This window comes from Pogona vitticeps, chromosome 1 (assembly GCF_051106095.1).
Source record: "Pogona vitticeps strain Pit_001003342236 chromosome 1, PviZW2.1, whole genome shotgun sequence".
NCBI lineage: Eukaryota > Metazoa > Chordata > Lepidosauria > Squamata > Agamidae > Pogona > Pogona vitticeps.
Window position 1 is genome coordinate 26,252,633 of NC_135783.1, and position 23,311 is coordinate 26,275,943.

Consider the following 23,311-nt stretch of genomic DNA (forward strand, 5'->3'; position numbering starts at 1 on the left):
AATACTTTGTACATAAAAAACACTGAGAAGTTTTGGCGTGTCAGAATTAACTGGATGGTTCACAAGTATTATTAAATGCAAGCAGAGACAAAGTGAAGCTATAGGGATTTCACCAGATTGCAACTCAACAGTCATCACCACTGCCTATCAGGAGTATAGTCCAACGTCTCCAACATCTGGAGAGTCACAAGATATCACTTCAAAAATCTGTCATTAGTATGCTTTGGATTTTATTGGTGCAAGAGTACAGAATATTACCTAGTTGTTGGTGCTATCTGCTGTCACGTCAGAACTGTCTTCAAGCAAAGATAATAAAGTTTTCAAGAGAAGTGACATATTTAAAAAGTGATTTTAAAAGATCCACAATCCACCCCCTCCCAGTGAGTTTCCATGGCAAAGCCGAGTTGCCATGAATCTGGGTGGGCTAAAAATATAATGGATTGACACAAATGGATGAAATTATTGATTCATAAAAAAAAACCCAGCAAATGATCTAACCAGTTCTGTCAATGTTTAAAAAACTCCAGCTCTGAATTAACCACATCTGAGACAATCTATATTCTGGAGCCCTATTCTTAAAAGTAGATCACTGTTCTTTCAATAATTTTATACATACATGAAAGGTGTCTGATAATAAGGAACACACCTGTTCAAAAAATGTTCCAGGTACTAAAATCCATCCATTCAAACACAATCTTTACCAAAAAAAAATGTAATTTTTTTAATCACAGGGTTTCACTATGGGGAAAAATAAATTTCTTGAGAATCTCTGATTTCCAAGTGAAAGTGTGGAAGGGAGTAGATGGTAAACCAGTTGTACCAGATTCTGAAAAGAGCTGGGTTTCACTGGAAACAAAACATTAAAATTTTTGATTGGTAGAATAGAAGAAGGGGACATGCATTTCACTTGGTAGTAATAAAATAAGAAGATTTTGAGGCATGCTACTTTTCATGGCCATCTCTCACAACTGGTCCTGTAGGTATGGCAACTCTATTATTAAGCAATGATGGATCTTTGGCAATCTGAATGAGCAGCAAGAGTGACAAATGTCTGAAAGGCTGGAATTGGCTGCATGTCTGTTACACTGGATTTCTATTCGCTACCCACAAAATCTGAGTAAGATCCTACTGTAATATATTTATGACTTCTGCTTTTCTGTGCTGCTCTCCTACCATCCCAACTTTCAGTTCATTCACTGCAGAGCTTGGGCAAGTTGGTTTTGTTGTTGTTGTTGTTTCAGACTACAGCATAAAATCCCCAGCCAATGGCCTCTTCAGTTTGACTATACTGGGGAGAACATCTGATCAACATGCTCCATGCTGGGAAGAACATCTGATCAATGGAATCCCATACTGTTCCAAATCATAGATTAATTTTTTAAAAATTGTTTCATTTGTTTATTTATATCCAGCTTTTATGACCCCAAAAATGGATAGAGGAAGAAAAGGGAGGTAAAGAACAATGTGCAGGCTCACTATATGGAGAACATATTGGTAAAAACATCATCAACACTTTGAAAGTGTAAGTTTACACATGTGTCATATTTTTAAGTTCTTGCTCCTAAACATGTCCTTTCCCAAACACTGCCTAAAAGAAGAAAGGAGAAATGACTGAGAATATAGGATGCCTAAGAACATAGCATGTAGCCACTTCCTTGAAACTAAGCAGGTAAGGGTCTGGTTGGCACCTGGATAGGAGACCACCAGAGAACCCTCTGCATGTTGCCTTGAGTTCCACGATGGAAGAAAGGAGCAATCTAAATATATAAAGTACATTTTAAAAAATGAATGCCGTATAAATGAGAACAATATAAGCAAGAATAATTTTGAAACAGACAGTATTCACCCCTTTTTACCACTCTGCAGTGAAATAATCATTGGAACAGAAGTAGAATGCAAATTACCTTCCTGAGTGTGTTCCTATTGCTACCACTGTTCCACTTGGATGGAAGTCAGCACAATGTCCTGGTTCCTAGAAGACACATTTTGGTCTTATGATTTAGACTGCAATCTGGTAACACTCACATAGATATTTATACAGTGCATTTCCTTTCCTCACCTGGACTGAAAGAAGGAAAAGAAGGAAAATAAAGTAAACTTAGCTCTAGCAAGAGTTTAGAAAAACTACTTCTTGGGACTACAAATTTGGATTCAGAATCCCCTAATTAGCATGACTACTGGTCATATTGGTTTGGGGTTTCTGAAGGTTCTAGTCCAAAGAAGTAACTTTTCCAAGCTGTGATTGCAGCTTAGGAAGCGACATTCTCTGTGCTTACTATGGTATTAATTGGCAACATAAAGACACATGAACTCTCTTCCACAAGGAAAGTATTTCTGTTCAAAAAGATTATTCACCTGAGAACCATTATCATATGGACAAATCAGTACCATAGTCACCAGCGTGGCTGTACAGCTGCTTGAACTGTTTCCATTTCCAATATCCTAGAATAGTACATTTGATTCCTTCTCCATGCCCTTATTCCCTCCAATATTAAAAAAGATATAAGTGAGCATATCTGCACTGTTAAAAAAACTAAGACAGTGCTTTCCAACATCTGGCCCTCCAGATGGTTTTGTCTGTGAGCTAGCCCAAGCCTCAGGTGACTTGAGCAATGGCGAGAGATTCTGGGAGATGTGGTTAACAACATCTGGGGACCAAGAGGTTGGGGACTACTATTCTCAAGGGCACAATGTGTGCTTGCAATGTCAAAAGCATATCATGGAATGATATCACCTTGCAAACACACATTACAAACCTGCTTGCTTATGAAGCCCCAACCCTTCTGAGCGACCGAGGTTTTAAAAATCATTGGAAGAAGTTCTTTTCTCAGTCCTGCCACCCTCAGAGGCAGATTTGGTAGAGAATGTAAGAGAGAGCTGCCCTGATGGCCATTCCCAGGCTCTGGAACTTTTATAATGGGGTGAAGGAAAGTTAAACCACCTCCATCTCTGTTCCCTTCTGGTGGCAGGTAATTTTTTATTCAGAGAGGTCTTGGGAATCCAAGCTGAAAAGGACATTTTTCTTTTCAATGTATTTGTTTCTGTCTGAATTTTACTGTTGTCAGCTGTCTTTGAGTGCAATTTTTTGGCAGAAAGGCAAGAAACAAAATAAATGCATACATAAATGCATACTTCTCATGTGAGTAAGCTTTACTGATGTAGGACAAGTATGTACAACTAAAAATTGAATTTCCAGCTGGAATCTGGTTCCAAATGGCCACTAATCAGAATTCTTAATGCCTGTTTGTCTTATTTCTATAAACAACAACACCTTTCCAAAACACTATCAATCTACTCCTGGCTACCTATTAATTGCAGTCATCTTTAATGGCATAAGCCATACATTTTGCATATGCGTAGGGACATAACAGGTTGGACAATTTACCAATTTAGAACTGTATTGCCCACTTTTAATGGCTCTCGTTTTTTTTAAATTTCTCAGGAATAAGTTTCTCCCAGTACCTGAAACATTTAATGACATGCTGGGGAATGAGCTTAATATATTCCATATGCAAAACTTGTGCTACCAATCTATGGACCCTTCCCCACCTCCAAACCAAAATATTGCTACTGACATTTTTCCAAGCTCTTGCCCTTGCTTATTATGGATGACAGAACTGACTTCTTCCCTAAACACCTAGCAAGAGAGATGCTTCACTTGCATATGCCGACAAGTGCTACATGACTGTAGTAGAGTGTTTCTCAACAAAAGGTCACATACATCTAGCAGCCTGGTCCATTCAAGTGTGTGGGTTGCAGAATTCCACATACACACTTGCCGATCTTGAGCACATGTTAAGAAGAGATCTTTGAACGGATGTGTTACCAGGCCCCAAAGTTCATCTGTGTGACCCTTAAAAACAAAGAGACACAGTAACCAAAATTGTCACAAAAATATCCATGACTCTATAATAAAAAAAAAACAAATTAAATGTTCATATTCCAGGTCAAGGAGGGGAAATAAACATACCTGTACTTCTACTTGGAAACCGTCGTTAAATGTTCCTCGCAAAATAAAATTCCGTGAAGTCCCCAGTATAAATTGATCTCCTTTGCCTTCAGCCAAGGCTCTGATTGTTCCGTACTGATCAGGAACCTAAGAAAATCACATTTTCTTTAACTCCCTAGAATACACCTCAGAGCATAAATAAAAATCATAATTATTAGAGGCTAAAGCCGTATACAAAAATCTCTCAGCCACTTCCAGTGGCATACCAATGGAAATTTACTGAAATTTACTTATTTTGAACATGCTGTTTCCTGCAACTGTATCTTCTTGCCTTCTTTTATCCAAAGAACACACATTGTTATACATGGAGTTGCTCTATTTTGTGTTCATAACTGTGAGAGATAAATTTTAGACTAACTTCTGCTAACATGCCCAAGGACATTGGACCCATGGCTAAATCCCCACTGAGCTTTTTCAAATGCTTTACTGACTAATTACACATCTGGCAGGAGCAGAGTAAATCAGGAGTGAGTAACTTATGGCCACTGGATGCTGTTGGACTGCAAGTCCCATGATCTCTCTACAGTCCACATGGACTATGCAGGTAAGAGGTGATGGGATTTGCAACGTAATAATATCCGGAGAACAACATGTTGCCCACTCCTATACTTAATGAAATGGAATGATGACCACTATCAACAAACACCATGTTCAGGTGCGCACCTCTGATTACATCTAGAGTGTTAACATAGTATCTGAGTGATCAATGCATATTTGAAAACAATTATTTTTCTCACTGCTGCCTTCCCTACTGCCCTGCCACATCTGTTTTTCTAAGCCAGATGGAGGAAGGAGGAGGGGACAGTGGTGTCCCCTCAACAATGTGCAGGGCACTAAGTGAGAAAGAACATTTCATTTCTCTCCAGTGATCATGAGGCTTGATTACATGTTCCCCTGATTCTCAGCAGGAAATAAAGCTGCTTGTGCTAATAGGACAAATCACAGCTGCCTATGTCGAGGGGGTCATCTTTTTCTTCAACCGTTCTTTCTCCTTTTACAAGGTAAAGGACGGGAGAAGGAGAACCACAACAATGTGTTTATTTAATGACAGCTAGTAAGGTATAGTTGGAGGGTTGGATTTGGACCTATGCTATCCTAGTTCACTTCCCCATTCTGCCATGACTTGTAACCTTGGGTTAGTCTTCACTCTGACCCATGTCACAGAATTGTTGTGAGGATATAGCATGGAAGAGGGAAGCTACCTTGAGGTCAGTGGGTTGGGAAAATATAACTAATGAATAAACAATTAATAAATGAAAAGGGGGATGGGAAAATAGAAAAGTGGGGTACATGGTCCAGTTCCAGAAAAAGTCAGTTCGAAGGGGGAAATGGGGGTCCTCTTGAACTGGGCCTGCTCCCATAAAATGGATCTGCCTCTACGAGAGCCAGGATCCTGTCATGTTTACTATAACTGACTGGAACGTGGGCAATCCAGGTTTCAGTCCCCATTGTACCGTGAAACTGACTGCATGACCTTGCATGAGTTATTTCCTCTCAGCCTGAGCATCCCTGACAAGATTGCTCCAAGGATAAACTGGGAAGAAGGGTCATGCATACTGCCTTATGTTCACTAGAAGAAATGTAAACACAGCAAATAAATAAATACTCAGCAACAGAAGGTACTGTTTAGATTACAGAAGCATCAAGAATATTCTCTATCTATGATAAGGACTAATCAATGCATATAACTTTGTCATGAGTTTTTATGGTTATGATGGGGATGAGCCTTAGAATACATCTTATTAATTCTCCTTTTACAAATGTGACCTGGGTTTTCATGCAAAAAACTAAGGACAACTTCTAAACTGGTAATGAAAAGAAGAAATTTCCAGATACTGTATTACATTCTTTATTGTACACCAATTTTGTTTACTCTTCATAGAGTAAAAAAAAATATTAAGAGCATTTCTCAGCAGGCTTTGGTTGAAAAAAAATGTAACCTCTCTAAACTGCTCCATAACTTTGAAATGTTGTCTGTCATTTGTTTGCCTAATGTCTAATAGCATGATAAAAGGATTTTTTAAAAAACCCACTGGTTCTTGACTATTGTAATGTGTCCTATGAATGTTTGCTTTTTCTGAAATGTGCCTTTTGTACAAGCTATCTGAACAATTGCCAGATAGACTATTATTTTACTTCAATTGCTGTATTTTAGCGAAGGAGCTGGAAGGATTTTTCAGCATCAAATAATGACTGTGCACAGAACATGGCACATTAACAAAGAGAATGGAGAGATAACAATCTACACCACTCAAGTTACTGTTTACCATTTACAATGGTGATTTATATCCAGTTGGCATGTGGTTCTTCATTTCATTAATTTTTTTTAAAAAAGAACTGTTTGGGAGCTATTTCCCTACATACAATGTATATTTAATTTCCCCTGAGGCTGTACATTCATCAATCCAGTAAGATGACTCTATATATTTAATAAATACAGGAAACAATGTATTTTGTTCTTCCAGAAACTTGACTTGGCACAGGGAGGAAAGGGGAGTGCTGATTTGCAATTCAGAAAACTGGGCTTTGAATCCTTGCTCTGCTGTGAATTTCAAGGCAATCTGTGATGGTCTGGCTTGCTGTATTGTGTTAATATATGTAGAGATGTGTAAACCCCCGCTAGCAAGCTATGATTTGTTAAACATCAACTGGTTCCAAGAAATATATCATATCATACACATTTTGCAATACCAAAGGTATGTTGTGAGCAAGTTACCAGGTAGAGAGCTTCTTTCAGTCAGCAGAATCATTAAAGATGTAACAATTCCCATTTCTTCATAGGATCTACTAAAGTTGGGGTTAACAACTAGATGTAGTCTTTTATTTCCACCCATCCATTGAGTTATTTGGGCAATAGTGGGCTTGGCTGCATAATCTACTATACAAGGTTATTGTGAAGGCATTGCTGAGAAGAAACTGGTATAGTTTTCTGCTCTCCTTAGAGGAAGTCAGGATAAAAATATATTAACTCTATAAAAGGGTGGGAGATTAAATATCTTATTTAGTGCATTCACCAAACAATGAAGATGTGTTGCATACAGTTTTCCTGCATTTTTATAGTACACTAATAGTAATTGTCTTGCCTACCTCTATTTCCCTCTCAGGGTTCAAGTCATGATCCCACAAAATGATTTTCCTGTCCTTTCCACCTCCAGTCAGCAGCATCCCATTCCTCATTTGACAGAGTGTGAACACGCTGCCATCGTGAGCTTTGATTTGCTTGCTTATCTGATATACACCTGTATTTATGACCAAAACAGTATAAAGTCAATGTTTTCATCATCTACCCAAAATATCATACAACAGAACAAGAACTATATAGTATTAGATATTACATTAAGGACTAGTGTTCTCTGCATGTACAGTTTTTCTGGGGCGATGGGGGGGGGTTAATTTAACATAAAGTGCATATGGTGTTTTTGCACCAACACAATCCTTTGAGAGTGTGGGGAAGAACAGTCAACTTCACACTGATGTCAGGGTACTCTGCCCCTCAACATGTACCCCAGAAGACTTCATATTAACTGCTCTTAATGTTGCCCATTATTGCTTAAAAAATCTGATATATTTATTAATTGTCCTTTGATGCTTCTGACATGAACAAAGAAACACAGATCTTGAATATACACCTTCCTCCTTGTTCCTCTTCCTTTGGATGTCATACGTAAGACTTATTTCAAGTTTTAACGTGACAGGTATAAGCAATAATGCTCTGTTGCATCCAGTCTCCTGTGCTCTTCAACTAATAAGTTCTTCTCCTTCTTGGACTTCTTTTCCCATTTATTTTCCGCCCCGCCCCCAAATTAATCTATAATGATTTGTATTTTCATCTTTCTGCCTTTAATGTGTTTTATGATTTCTTTGTCTAATAACAAGCTAACAAAAACAAAAAGGACTGGTACATTCACTGAAGCCTTCTAGCAAGGAGAGATGATCGTCCCAGGATGTAAAAATGGGTACCAGTATTTTATTCAAAGATAAGAGCCCAATATACAGTAAGTGCAGTATTAGTGTCCCTGAAGAAGGCTGAATATATATTAGCCGAAATGTGTTGGGCTCTTATCTTTGAATAAAATACTCTGTCAAGTCCAAAATGATGATCTTTTCAAAAAAAGAAACAAACTAGATCTAGCTGGAAAACTAATGACCATCTGTCCTTGGGGTATTTATTTTCAGAGAACTTCTGACTGAATGTGCACAGGAAGCTTGCAATGATTAGATATTATGTTTTTTGACCAAAGGTTTTCCCTGCTGCAGTGATGATTTTAAAGGCCAAATTAATTTCTCATAATCTGTATGGAGTAGCAGTTTGGGACACCGATTCGTACTCATCTACTGAAAAGCTTCAGTCCTCATTTTTGAGCTCTATTCTGGGTGCTTCCAAATCTGTAATGAGATCAGTCCTTAAATTTATGCTCACAAAAAAAGTCTGGCCTTTATCATATATATATGATGTATGTGTATTTATTATCTTGATTTTAATACATTGATTTTATATCTTTGTAAATTTTATACTCATCTAGATAAGCCATATGGCTAATGAAAATAAAATGCTAACTAATCTAAACCATGCTGTCAGAACTGATTATTCCATAGCAAAAGTGAAAACTTATGTCTTCTTGACAACGAGTGACACATCTCTTTTCTGGAAAAAAAAGTGGTTCAAAAGATTTCATCACTTCGCCTTAATTTACAGAGCTTGGTAGATATAATGGCCTGCAAGTCAAATCTGTGATCAAGCAGAGGATCTTTGATACTGAAAGGCAGAATTTGCTATCTTTTTCCAATAGATCCAGTTCCCCTAACACACAGGTGTAAAAAACAAGGCCCGTGGGCCAAATCCGGCCCGCCAGACCTCGTCTGATGGCCCGCGGAGCCGCCGCCAGCCTTGCAGCCTCCCCCCCTTTTTTTTCAATGAATTTACTCCGTGCCTGCACGGAGTAAATTCATTGAAAAAATGGCTCAAGTTAACAAGGCTACGTCCTCCTTCCGATTGGCTGTGGCGCTGTCACTCCTTTCCTCTCCCTCCGCCCCCCGCTCCCCCTCCCTCCCTCCCATGCCTGTTCCTCGCTCGCTCTTGGCCTGAGGCGAGAGCCGTTCCCAAGGCCACGCGAGGAGGGGGCTCCGCGCTGCCTGTTGCCCCCGAGGGGAAGGGAAGGGAAGGGAAGGGAAGGGGAGCGGTGGGAGTTCCTGGCCGGGCTCCGAGGCGGAGGGAGGAGATGCTGGGGGGACGCGGGAGGCAGCGGCCAGCGCGGCCCTGAGGAGAGGGAGAGAAGAGGGAACGCAGAGCGATGCGCCGGCCCTGCGGCACAACGGCCAGGTCGAACGGCCGCCTCCGACGTTACCCAACTGGGGCTTAGGTAGGTAAGGGCGGCCGCCCGGGACCCAGCCGCGGAGAGAAGGGAGGGAGGGCTGGCTGGTTGCTCGCTTCCCTTCCCTTCCCTTCCCAGCCGTTCCATTCTCTCTCTTGCTCGAAAAAGGCCTGATTTCTATGAGGGGCCAGCGGGCGACATTCATTGGCAGCAGCTTTTCCGCCCCTGCAGGGAGGCTGAAGGGAAGTGGGGTGGGAATGTCTCTCTCTCTCTCTCTCTCTCTCTCACACAGACCCCGGCACTTTCCCTTCCTTCACACACACATACGCGTTCTCTTCCTTCCTGTAACTCTCTCTGTCTCTCTCTTTCTCTCTCACACACACAGAACCCGGCACTTTCTCTTCCTTCACACACACACACACGTTCTCTTCCTGTATCTCTCTTTCTCTCTCTCTCTCTCACACACACACAGGCACTTTCTCTTCCTTCACACACACACACACACACACACACACACACACACACACACACACACACACACACAAACACGTTCTCTTCCTGTATCTCTCTTTCTCACACACACCGGCACTCTCTTTCTCACACACACAGGCACTTTCTCTTCCTTCACACACACACACACACACACACACACACACACACACACACACACACACACACACACACACATTCTCTTCCTTCCTTTTCCCACCAAGCCGGATGGGGTCCTTGCAAGGCCATCAGTACAGATACAACCGGCCCTTTGATGGGGACCAAACTGCTGATGCGGCCCCCGATGAATTTGAGTTTGACACCCCTGCCCTAACATGTTAGGATGAAATGTTTTTTTATTATTATTTAAATAAATGGACAGTTTCTAAGTGAAGGAGAGATTTTTCTTAGTAATATTGTGCCCTCAATGCTGATGGAAGAGTGTTTTCTTGACAGACATGAAGTAATATAGCTAAATGGGAATATAACTAACTGGAAATAGCCATTTTGTTGTAATGACAAAATGTTTAATTATTGCAACTAATAGACTGAAGAATCTCAGACAGAATCAGTCTATGGAGTATTCAGATAGGTAATGACTATTCAGGGTATGTTATCTGAGTGTGCTTGTTCTTTACGAATGATCAATAAACATTTGTACTGCAGATATGTGTGATTGAAAAAGTTAACTTTTTCTACAACTTCCAGAATATTCCAAGTGGCTGGGATTGTATGAAAGGTGGAGTGAAAAGAAGTAATGTTTCCAAGCATTTACCACCATCAAAAAATGACAAAAGCAAAACTTTAGTTTTAAGATAATGCTGAAGAGTCAGCATAAAATGGATAAAAAGCACTTATTTCACTTTATTTAATCTCTCTCTTTTTCTCTCTCTTTTAAAAATGTCATGCAATAATTCTAAAAGTAAGTGCAGGTTAGGTGTGAATTGGATTAGCAGTGTAAGGGCTTTGCACATAACAATATGCCCAAATATTTAAATTAGAAAACCTGACAGAATAACAAGAATTCAGTTGGCTGCTACTGCAAAGACTTATTTTAATCTTCAAGATTAATATTTAAAAGGGCAGATGCCATAAAGTTCAAACTACCATCTGTTCTAGGATATAAAACAAAGCAAATATGTGCACAGCTTCAAAGTGACCCATAAAACCCAAGGAAAGCACAAGATGCCAGCTTTACTTAACAGGCTGTCCCTGGAGAGCACTTTACTTTATTTCCAAATCTATGCTCAAGGACACACACTGACCTAAAACACCATGAAACCCATGATACATTGAACAATTCATATAAATGGCAAAAAGCCCAACTAAAAAAGAAAATTCTGTACCCATTTAAATAATCAGAACATTCAACTTTTCATTATGAAATATTTGTTATGGAAACTCTAGCAGTTATTTGCTTTAGGCAATTTATTATAGTATTATTATTAAATGTATGATCCATATTATAATTAAATTGTTATTTTATTCTTTTCCTTAGAAAGAAAATCTGTTGAATATATATATTTCCAGTTAAAATTCTCCATTCTGATACTGTGTTTTTGCTGGCATGCCCATTTAAGCCCTAGCAATCTAATTAGCTGCCAAAGAAAATAATTATCCTTGGATTTAAGAGCTACGTTAAGGTCCAGCAGTGCCAGACCTACATATGCCTGGTTCCAAATAATAATTCATTCTTTACAATTTTAAAATGTAATGAAATTTTCTCCTATGAAACATGTTTCATTCAAATACAAGAAAATTACAATTTTAAAAAAGCTCTAATGCCTGCACTTAGCACTCATCCAGATTAAGAACTCCTAAACTTTACACGACTTATTTCATAACTTATTTTCATGTACATGTCAATATGGAAATCATTAACATTAAATTAAGCAACCTTGTATTAAAGCGGATCCTCTAGCACAGGAACTTACATTGGTGGATGGGCATTTTCTGACCCTTATTTATTTATTTATTTATTTATTTATTTATTTATTTATTTATTTATTTATTTATTTATTTATTTATTTATTTATTTATTTATTTATTTATTTAGATCACCTCCTTTCCAGTGAGTGACCCAAGGCAGCTCACAAATTGTTGAAAAAAACAACAACAACCCACAAATAAATTAAATTTAAAAATTATCTGCCTGAAAAAGTTAACATAATATTAAAACTATTAGTTAAAACAGTTTAAAACACATGAAAATGTACATTAAATAATAAAAAAGTCCAAACAACAAAGTAGTCATTGCCTACTTAGTTGTTAAAAGCTTGTCTAAAAGGACTGTCATCCCAAAGACAAGAGTGACGGCACCAACCTAGCCTCCAGAAGGTGAGTGTTTCTCTCCTAGTGTTTCTCAACCTAGAAAAAACCAAAGAAAAGGCCCTTTCTCATGTTGCCACCAGATGTGCCTGAGAGGGTGGTGAGTCTGAGAGAAGGGCCACTCCTGAAGATCTTAAGAGTCAAGAAGGCTCATATAGGGACATACGGTTCTTCAGCTAGCTTGGACCCAAATCATATAGTATGTCTTTATAGGTTATAACAATGCATTGAATTGGTCCTGAAAATGGACTAGCAGCCAGTAAAGTTGTTGTCACAGGGAAGTTATACGCTAGCTCATGAAGAGGTAGCTGTGTTAGTCTGTACTAGCATATTGTGCAAGAAGTGGACTTCTCCATGAAAAGCTCACATTAAAATATAGTAGTTAGCATTTAAGGTGTCAAAACATTTTTGTCTTCTTTACTTTTTATCTTTCTTTTGGTTTTGCCTGATATGCTAACTCATAGGTCCAATATATTTAGCATCAGTTTTAAGGATGTGGCTATGGTCAGAGTTAATCGTTCATGTGCATTTCTTGAACTTCCTAAGTGTAGCAACATTCCAACATCTATCACCCGACACAGCTGATCTACTGAGAACCAGAATATATCACTTTAGCTGCCCATATGAGCAGCAGGATCAATGATAAATTAACTGTTTTAATATAATGTATTATAATATTGGGAATATTTAATGGTTTTAATGTTTTTCTAAAGTTTTCTAAAGTTTTAATATTGTTGTATGCTTCTCAGAGACCATTTGTAGTGGTGTGGCTAAAAAAAATCTTGTAAATAAATGCTTTCCATGCATTGGTCCTTTCATTAAACATGAAAGAGATTTGTCTATTTTGGGTTGTTTAATTTAGTTTTTCTCCATTTCTGTTTTCTGGTACTAGTCCAAAACAATCCTAAAGAATGTGTAAGAGCTACCCCAGAAAAGTAGGGACAAGGTGGCAGAGAATCAATCTCTACTCCAAAAGCAGACACAAATATTTTATAATTTTTTAATTTTTATTTGTCTTTTTTATAGGCCACCTTTGTCCCCAAAAGGGGACTTGAGGCAGCTAACAATAGGAGAAAACCTCAAAAGAACTTGGAACTAATAAGAGAAAAGCCTTAATGAACCTGTAAAAACCTCTGTAGCCTCAAAAGTGGACTGAGCCAAACCCCAACACATATGAGAATTTTTGGATTTCTCATTTCTGTTTCCCCAAAAAATTATTTGAGGTTTCTGATAGAACCAGGAAACCCCACATCTGCACTTAAGAGAACAAGTCTGCAGGTGAGCAATGGCAAAGCTACCACTTTTACATGCCACCACTGCCATTGCCAAGCCTCAGGTAGGTACCTCTTCCTCTTGCAAGTTTGGCTCACTCATGCTGTTATCCTGCTTATACATTTCTGAAGTATTTGTGGTCTTCTCTGCTGCCACCAAGCACCTTCATTTCCTTCTTTCTTCTTGGCATGTTGGTACTGAGGTAGTTACAGGCAGGTGTACCAAGGATGTGAACAGTGGCAATACAAGTAAAGAGAAGGGAAAGAGCAGAGCTCTCGTCCTTGCCACCACCAAACGCTCCAGTAGCATGCAGTGGTTTTTCTCCAAGTGGTGGAAAAAAAACCAAGTGAGGGCAAAGAGTGATGGGCAAAGGCTCCAGGGAAACAAATAAAGGATTCTCCAACCAGTCTAGGTTGTTTTATAGATTCAAAATTACCACCCCCTGGACGTTCTGATTGGCTATGGACAGCAATCCTTGCAATGATATTTGAGAGGAAATTTCCTGGGTAATTTGACAGACACAAGTTGAAATAAAGGGTAAATAAAAGAGTGAAAGATGCAAAAAGAAAAAAAACATTTTATGTCCCTCTCTTTCATTAACTCAACACTTAGCTGTTCAAGAGATTCTCGTTCATGAATAAACAAAAGAATACAAAAATAAAAGTACACGCCTCTTTTTTTTATTCACTGTAACATGAAAACCCCATCCCTATAAGTCATTTTTGATTCTCTGCAGCAGGGTTTGCTGAAAAATAAGGTTACTTTTTTGTCCTAATACATTTTAAAAGTTATATTTAAATAATAGAGTGAGACAAACATGTGCCCCAGTGACACAAAATGATAGATCTGGTGGGACATTTGTTGTTCTGGCAGCACACAGCTGAAATTCAAGGATACTGTTTATAACTCTTCAGGTAACAATGCTGTATCATATTTACTCAAGTTCTAATTCTGTGGAGATTTGTATCAAAATGCAACTCTGACAAACTAAAACATCCAGTCCTGGTGCATGAAGTTTAAATCCTTTGTATGACACAGACAACAGCGCTCTGTCTTAGCCATTTGCCATCAGCTTGTATTCAGTGGGATACAACTCCTGAACTGAGAGATGACATACTGATATCAAGAACAACAGCTGCTGACAGACTTATCACCAATGGATTTCTCTAATCCTCTTTTAAATGAATCTAGACAGATGACTTTTAAAAATTGTTTTGGTGATCATCTCAATATGCCAAAACAAGTGATAAATGGGCATCCTGTTAGAGCAAACTAAGCGTGGTGTACAGTTCATCCAGATTCAACTGATTTGTCATGGATTAATAGCAAAGTATGCGAGGCTTTCCTATTCACTGACTGATGGAAATCATATTGTACGTCTTTTGATGTTTCTTGCATTTTACAAACGTATACATGTATTTCCACAATATGTAAAACTCAATACCTTTTGATCCCTTCCCTGCTGTGGCTTCTACAGTAGTTTTGCTCCATATAAGCAGTATCCCACCTGAGTCGCCAGTAAGAACGTCTCCATTTCCTAAAAATGCTAAACACTGAACAAATTTGGGCTTTTCATATTTCTGAAAAGGAACAAGATAATACAGTTGAGAAACAATGTTTCACCCCAGACAAGACTCCAAGATACAAAAGCATGGAGAATGAGCCTCAATTTAGAACACCTTATTCTAATTTTCCCCATTATATTATGGAGATACAAAGATGTAACAAAAACAACATTCACCACCCCACAGAAATTGGCTGAAAATGAGTGAGGCTCCCGCCAGCTCTCTGTCATTCCCAGCAAAGTATTGCTTGCAGAAGAGAAGAGGAAGACTGCATTCTGTGCAACTTCAGACTGGCCCTAAAACATCTCATACTACAAAATAAGCAACAAGAGATGCTTGTCATGGGGATCTGAAATGAAGCCCAGACAGGTTCTTTTGGGACCAACAAGTATCTCTGGCAGCCTAAAACCGAGTGGAAGTGGCACAGCCCAGCATCATGCATCACCATGATGTTTGAGCTTGATAAGCAAGAGTTCTGGGAGTTTACAGTTATATCTCATGCCCCAAACCCAAGGACATATATTTCATTCTTCTGTTTGATACTTTGAAGTGATTTTAATGATTGCACGCAAACTTGGGTGATGTATTTATCAGAGCTTGGAAAAATTATTACTCGTTATGATTCCTAGAATCCCATGGATAGCAGAGAACAAAATGCTAAGATTCCATATGTTGTAGTACTTAGACTGCTGCATTGGTACTTGGGAGATCTCATTCAAGCTTCTATTGGGCCACAAAACTCAGTGTGTGATTTTGCTTTGGTCTGTTTCCCTCCCTCTGCCTGACCTATCTCACAGAGTTACTGTGAGGATTCATGGTGACAAGGGAGAACAGGCATTCTGATCTTCTTCTCATAGAAAGAAAGTGGGATAATCCAAACTTCTTATCAGAGTGGTAGCTTTATCAGACCAACCTTTGGTACAAAACTGTGTGCAAAGCTGCAGGGTCTCAGCTCCTTTATTAGGCACAATGCTACAGGAGGGAAGATAGAGAAATGTAGAGATAGAGCAGGTACACACACACACCCCGTGTTGCTGAGAGAGAGCTGTTCGCCCTGCTCGGCCTTGGCTAAGTCAGGAGCTTAAAAAGGAACAATCTTCCTTTCGTTGGTTAGGACGACAATGGATGCGTGCACCATCAGAGCATTCTCGTTATCTTTTAAAATTAGCAACTGGGAAGGTATTTTTTAAATTTAGACAAAGCTAAGCAGACCTTCTATCAGTTTACTATTACAGCTCAGGCACATAATCCAAGGCAGTTATTTAATACCTTTAGGAATCTATCGGTCCCAAGGTTGCCTGATGCAACTATAGACAACTCTCTATCTCCGTCAGTTGATGTGCTGCTTATTTTTTCCAGAAAACTCAAAAAAATCTGTTCAAGCTTTTTGATAGATTCCTTTCCACCTTGTCCTTCTCCCTCTCGATCCACAGAGGATGAAATTTCTGTAACCATTCCATTAACCACTGCACCTAGTGATCCCTTGTCCTCTTTTCTTCATTCTGTTATAGGTCCTTCCCACTTTTGACTAGTTTAGTGAACTGTTCATTTTCTACTGGCAAATTTCCAAGTTCTTTTAAGCATGCCTTTGTTCGTCCCCTGTTGAAAAAACCTTCCCTTGATCCTTCTGTTTGTGCTAACTATTGACCTGTTTCTCTCCTTCCTTTTCTGTCTAAACTTACAGAGAGGGTATCTTTTTCTCAACTGACTCTTTATTTAGCCCATCATAATGCCACTGATCCATTTCAATCTGGATTTCAGGCTGAACAACTGAGACCATACTCTCTCAAGTCTTGTATGATATCTTGTTCATCAAGACTCATTCATCGGTGTTGGTGCTGCTTGATTTGTCATCAGCATTCGACACATTTCACCATCAAATACTTTTGACAAGGATGGCTTCTTTGGGAAACTCAGCAAGTGCTAGCTCTTGGTTCTTTTCTTACTTGTCAAACCGTTCATTCTCAGTATCGTTGGGTACTAAAACCTCTCAACCTTTTCCTGTCACTCTTGGTGTCTCACAAGGTTCAGTGCTGGGCCCAATTTATATATATGTGCTTTCCCTGGGTGCCATAATTTCTGAACAGGGCTTTCACTATCATATCTATGCTGATGATACCCAAGTATATCAGTCTTACTCGGAGCTTAATGTTAAGATCTGGACTTCTTTGACAGGTTGTTTGTCAAATGTTTTGTTGTGGATGTCCTACCACCATTTGAAATTGAATATGGACAAGACTGAAGTTCTGGTCTTTTACCCAGATTGTCCCACTCGCCCTTTGACTGTTTCCTCTATTTCTCCCCAGGGATGCTCATTGATTCCTGTCTCAAAGATTAGGGATCTTGGTGTATTAGTGGATGATTGGCTGCCACGTCGTTCATTTGTGAATGTGACAGCCAAGACATGTAATTTCCATTTGGCTAATATTTGCCGCATCCCCAGCTTCCTGACTTCTGAGACTACAAAACTTTTTGTTCATGTCCTGGTGGTTTCTCGCATGGATTACTGTAATAGCCTGTTAGCTGGTCTCTCTTCTTCTGCATGCACTTCATCCTCTCATCTTGGTGCAGAATAGCGTGGTATGAGTAGTTCTAAACTTGCCGCACTACTCTCTCATTTCCCAGCACCGCAGGGCGTTGCACTGGTTATCCATCAGATCAAGGATATATTATAAGGTACTTCTTCTGACATTTAAAGTATTACATTTCTCTTGCCCTAGCTATTTAGCAGAACTTGTGGCGTGGCATATTCCTCGTAGGAGGACTCTTGCATAAAGGGCAATATAAATTATTATTATTATTATTATTATTATTATTATTATTATTATTATTATTATTATTATTATTATTATTATTATTATTATTATTATTATTATTATTATTATTATTATTATTATTAAAAAAGGAAGAAGCAAAAAAATTCCCACACCAGAACAAATATTAAAAATCTTTTTGTCTTCAATTATTTTATTTTCCCCATCCCTTTTTCTATGTGGCCTTTTGTAACATCAGGCAAAATGAATATCCTGTGATCTGAAAACCTTGCACACAATTTTTTGCCCTCTTTTAAACAGTTGGCTTCATGAAGGTATCAACTTCATATGGAAATTTGATCTCAGATCTGCTTTTCAGTCAGCACAGCTGTATCCATGTTCTATGTTGCTGGGTGGATTTGGAACTAAGTAGTTACAAAAATCACTAGTTATCTGTAATTAAATCCCCCCAAATGAAATTATAATAAAGAAACATTATAACTGTAACTTAATGAGGAATAAATCCAATCTTTTGCAGTGTAGCTTTAATTAAAGTTATAGGATGGGGCTTTGCTAATGATACAAAAGAGCTTCACAATTTACCACTAAAGGAAATAAAATCCTCAAATCTACTGATGAAACAAAGAGAAGGATACTGGGTCATTGGTCAGTTGCCTACAGCATTTCAGTTTTTAAGAAGTAACTGAAAACTAATTATTTACCTGCCCGGAAAGCGAGGAAAGGGCGCGAAAACACAGCGGGCGGCCATTTCCTTTACCCGGCGGCCATTTTGGAACCGCCAATCAGCTGTTAAAAAACATCGCTATGCGAAAATCGGTAAGCGAAACACATACCAATCACCGCAAAGCGATTTTTTGCCATTAAACATCGCAATGCGATCGTTTTTGAGATCGCTTAAAACACGTCGCTATGCGGATTCGTCGTTAACCGAGGCGCTCGTTAAGCGAGGCACCACTGTATATATATATGCATGTAACTTTTAGTTAAGTCCTTTATCAAATGTAGGATCTATAAATGGGAAAACATGTTCAATTAAAACGCTTTACTTGTTTTTAGAAGGACTTTTCTTCATTCATTTGATAGTTACACAAAATGCAGAACATGGCTTGAAAAAATCTGTTGAAAAGCAACTTACCCCAAATATCCCTTGCTTCCTTGTTAATGAATTGCCATTCCAAGTCCAGAAAAATATATGAGATTTGCCAGATGTTATTATTGTGTCTTTATCGGTTGGATGGAATGCTACTGCAAGAACGACTTCATTGGTAGTCTGTTGAAAGCAAAAAATGGAGTTGTTACTATTAGCATCCACGTTTAAGAAAGCAAGTAGAGGATTTAGTGTAATGTGTACATATACAAAAAATATATTTAAGCATAGAGAAGAGTACGTCTGTTATTAACACTTCATTCTCATCAGCCACTGTTCTCCGAGAAATTCTCGAAATACAAACGCTTCTCAATGAATGTGTGGAGAATGCAACATATGAATGATATATCTACCTGAAATACTTTGTACATACGTCCAAATAAATGCTTTAGGAGGTACAGTATCCACAAAAAGTGCCCTTCTTTATCAATGTCATCACAGAAATTATGTGAAGCATATTTAAGTTCTTCTGGGCACATGCAGCAATGCAATAATCAGTGTTGGTACAGAATAGTTTGTTTGTTTGTTTGTTTGTTTGTTTGTTTGTTTAATTAATTAATTAATTAATTAATTAATTAATAAGCCACCCACACTATCCAAAGGTCTCTGGGTGGCTTACAACATTTAAAATACAATAAATGTCAGAACAATTGAAATGCAATTAAAATATATGTAAATATATATATAAAAATTGCCATCGGACCCACAGCTAATATTATTTCAATTAAAAGCCTTCTGGAACAAGAAGGTTTTGACCTGGCAACGAAATATCATCAGCATCGGCGCCAGACGAATCTCAGTCGGGAGGCCATTCCATAGTCTGGGGGCAGCTGCCGAAAAGGCCCTTTGTCTACAAGCACCACCCTCCGTCCCTTCATTGGCTGATGTTCCACTCCCCAACTGTGACGGACAGGTGAGAGCAGAGTTGAATGTTACAAGCCCCCTGGCTAGATCTTAACTGCCAGGTAGGTTCATATGGAAGGTTCATATGGAAGGAGGCGGTTCTTCAGGTATCCAGGGCTTTATATGTCAAAACAAGCACTATGAATTGGGCCCGAGCAGCAACTGGTGGCCAATGTAACTTAAACAGAATCGGCTTGATGTGTTCCCTAGCGGCCCCACCACTCACAGCCGCGCAGCTTGATTCTGGACCAGTTGCAGTCTCTGGACTGTCTTCAAAGGCAGCCCCACGTAGAGGGCATTGCAGTAATCTATGCAGGATGTTACCAGTGCATGTGTAACTGTCATGAGACTCCGCTTATCCAGGTAGGGCCGTAGCTGGTACAGTTTCTGCAGCTGAAGGAAGGCGCTCCTGGCCACCGAGTCCATTTGGGCTTCCAGAGTTAGACTGGGGTCCAGCAGCACCCCCAGGCTGTGGACCCTGTCTCTTAGGGAGAGTGTAACCCCATTCAGGTCAGGGAAATGGCCCTCCAGCCTGTCCAGTGAAGCACCCAGTAACACTTCTGTCTGGATTGAGTTTTAATTTATTAACCCTCATCCAGTCCATTATCAGGTCCAGACCCGAGTTCAGCACAGAAATTGCCTCACCTGGATTGGTGGAAAATGAGAGGTAGAGCTGAGTATTGTCAGCATATTGCTGACTCCTCAGACCAAACCTCCTGATGACCTCTCCCAGAGGTTTCATGTAGATGTTGAACAGCATAGGGAACAGTATTGAGCCCTGAGTAACCCAATGACATAATCGCCATGGGACAGAGCAACTGTCCCCCAGCACCACCATCTGGACATGGTCAGCCAGGAAGGAGCGGAACCACCGTAAAGTGGTGCCCCCAACTCCCAACTCAGCCAGCCTATCCAGAAGGACACCATGGTCGATGGTGTCGAAAGCCGCTGAGAGGTCCAGGAGTATCAACAGTTGTGCAAATGAGTACTAAGACAAAGCATGTGAAGAACTGTATTATAACACATTTTTCTTGGCAGTGAGAACACACTACAGTTTTATATAAGAAGCTGCCTTAAACTGATTCAGTCCATCGATCCATCTACTCCAGTAATCGCAATGACTCTGCAGGTTTCAGCCATGATTCCATTCCTTCCTAGCCCTCTATGTGGATAGCCGGTTACGACATGGTGGTCTCCCCCCTGAGTTTTGACCAGGCTTGACCTTCCTTACCTTCCAAAATTAGACTAAAACAATCTGGGCAAACCCCTACAAATAGTTGCAACCTGACATTCTGGATACAACAGTGATATACGGAGGAAGGATTCACACCTAGACATTGCAACTTGTTCCTGTTCCTCATGCAGTGAGCCACTCAACAGGCATTTTCTCTCCACCCACCAACTTTTCAATTTGAGTCTCCACCTGATTCATCTTCATGTGACTGTGCTGAGATGAACACTAGGACATCCACATATGCTGAAGCTAGGAGAGCTTCTGTTTGGAGCAAAGTCAGGGAGAATTTGTACTAATTTGCCTGCACCACAGGTCCCTTTTACATCTTAACATTTGCATCAGAATGTTGTTGTTTAGTCATTAAGTCGTGTCCAACTTTTCGTGACCCCATGAACCAGAGCACGCCAGGCCCTCCTGTCTTCCACTGACTCCCGGAGTTGGGTCAAATTCATATTGGTAGCAGTGATAACATTGTTCAACCATCTCAGGCTTTGTCGTCCCGTTCTCCTTTTGCCTTCACACTTTTCCAACATCAGGGTCTTTTCCAGGGAGTCTTCTCTTTTCATGAGATGGCCAAAGTACTGGAGCCTCAGCTTCAGCAGCTGTCCTTCCAGTGAGCACTCAGGGTTGATTTCCTTCAAAATGGATAGGTTTGTTCTCCTTGCAGTCCAGGGGACTCTCAAAAGTCTCTTCCAGCACCACAATTCAAAAGCATCAATTCTTCAGCGGTTAGCCTTCTTTATGGTCCAGCTCTCACTTCCATACATCGCTACTGGAAAAACCATAGCTTTGACTATATGGACCTTTGTCTGCAAGGTGAAGTCTCTGCTTTTTAAGATGCTGTCAAGGTTTGTCATTGCTTTCCATCCAAGAAGCAGGCGTCTTTTAATTTCGTGGCTGCTGTCACCTCTGCAGTGATCATGTAGCCAAAAAAGTAAAATCGGAGGTTATTGATATTTCTTCTGGCAATCTTAATTCCTGTTTGGGATTCAGTCAGTCCAGCCTTTTGCATGATGTATTCTGCATATAAGTTAAATAATCAGGGGGACAATATACAGCCTTGTTGTACTCCTTTCCCAATTTTGAACCAATCAGTTGTTCCATATCCAGTTGCTTCCTGTCCCACATACAGATTTCTCAGGAGATACATAAACTGGTCAGGCACTCTCAACAGTAATGCCATCAACTCCACTGGCCTTGTTGTTAGCCATGCTTTCTAAGGCCCACTTACGTCACTCTCTAGGATGTCTGGCTCAAGATCAAGCAGCCACACTATCTGGGTTGTCTGGGGCATCTAAATCTATCTGGTATAATTCCTCTATGTTGTCTTGCCATCTCTTCTTGATGTCTTCTGCTTCTGTGAGGTCCCTACCATTTTTGTCCTTTATCACAGTGGTCCTCAACCTTGGGCCTCCAGATGTTCTTGGACTTCAACTCCCAGAAATCCTGGCCAGAAGAGGTGGTGGTGTAGGCTTCTGGGAGCTGTAGTCCAAGAACATCTGGAGGCCCAAGGTTGGGGACCACTGCTTTATCATGTCCATTTTTGCACAAAATGTTCCTTTAATATCTCCAATGTTCTTGAACAGATCTCTGGTTTTTCCCTTTCTATTACTTTCCTCTATTTCTTTGCACTGTTCATTTAAGAAGGCCCCTCTTGTCTCTCCTTGCTATTCTTTGGAAGTTCGCATTCAATTTTCTGTATGTTTCCCTATCTCCCTTGCATTTTGTTTCCCTTCCCTTCTCTGCTATTTGTAAGGCCTCGTTGGACAGCCACTTTGCTTTCTTGCATTTCCTTTTCTTTGGGATGGTTTTTCTTGCTGCCTCCTGTACAATGTTACGAGCTTCCATCCATAGTTCTTCAGGCACTCTGTCCACCAAATCGAGTTCCTTAAATCTGTTCTTCACTTCCACTGTGTATTCATAAGGGATTTGGTTTAGATTATACCTGACTAGCCCAGTGGTTTTTCCTACTTTCTTCAGTTTAAGCTTGAGTTTTGCTATAAGAAGCTGATGATCAGTGCCGCAGTCAGCTCCAGGTCTTGTTTTTGCTGACTGTATAGAACTTCTCCATCTTTGGCTGCAGAAAACGTAATTAATCTGATTCCTATATTGCCCATTTGGTGATGTCCATGTGTAGAGTCACCTCTTGTGTTGTTGGAAAAGAGTGTTTGTGATGACCAGCTTGTTCTCTTGACAAAACTCTATTAGCCTTTGTCTTGCTTTGTTTTGAACTCCAAGGCCAAACTTGCTTGTTTTATCTTTTGACTCCCTGCTTTAG

General features: G+C 39.7%; 1 protein-coding gene across 4 annotated transcripts in view; it reads right to left on the reverse strand.

Annotated features, from left to right (window-relative positions):
- EML4 (EMAP like 4) overlaps window positions 1-23,311 on the reverse strand; it is a 217,329-nt gene that overhangs the window by 28,227 nt on the left and 165,791 nt on the right. For all 4 annotated transcript variants that reach the window (XM_020803724.3, XM_078380879.1, XM_020803725.3 and 1 more), the window contains 6 exons: window positions 18,885-19,019; window positions 14,855-14,990; window positions 7,097-7,248; window positions 3,971-4,096; window positions 3,722-3,853; window positions 1,905-1,972 (listed from right to left, as the gene is read on the reverse strand). In XM_020803724.3, coding sequence (XP_020659383.3) covers window positions 1,905-1,972; window positions 3,722-3,853; window positions 3,971-4,096; window positions 7,097-7,248; window positions 14,855-14,990; window positions 18,885-19,019 — 749 coding nt within the window. The remainder of the gene's footprint in view (window positions 1-1,904; window positions 1,973-3,721; window positions 3,854-3,970; window positions 4,097-7,096; window positions 7,249-14,854; window positions 14,991-18,884; window positions 19,020-23,311) is intronic.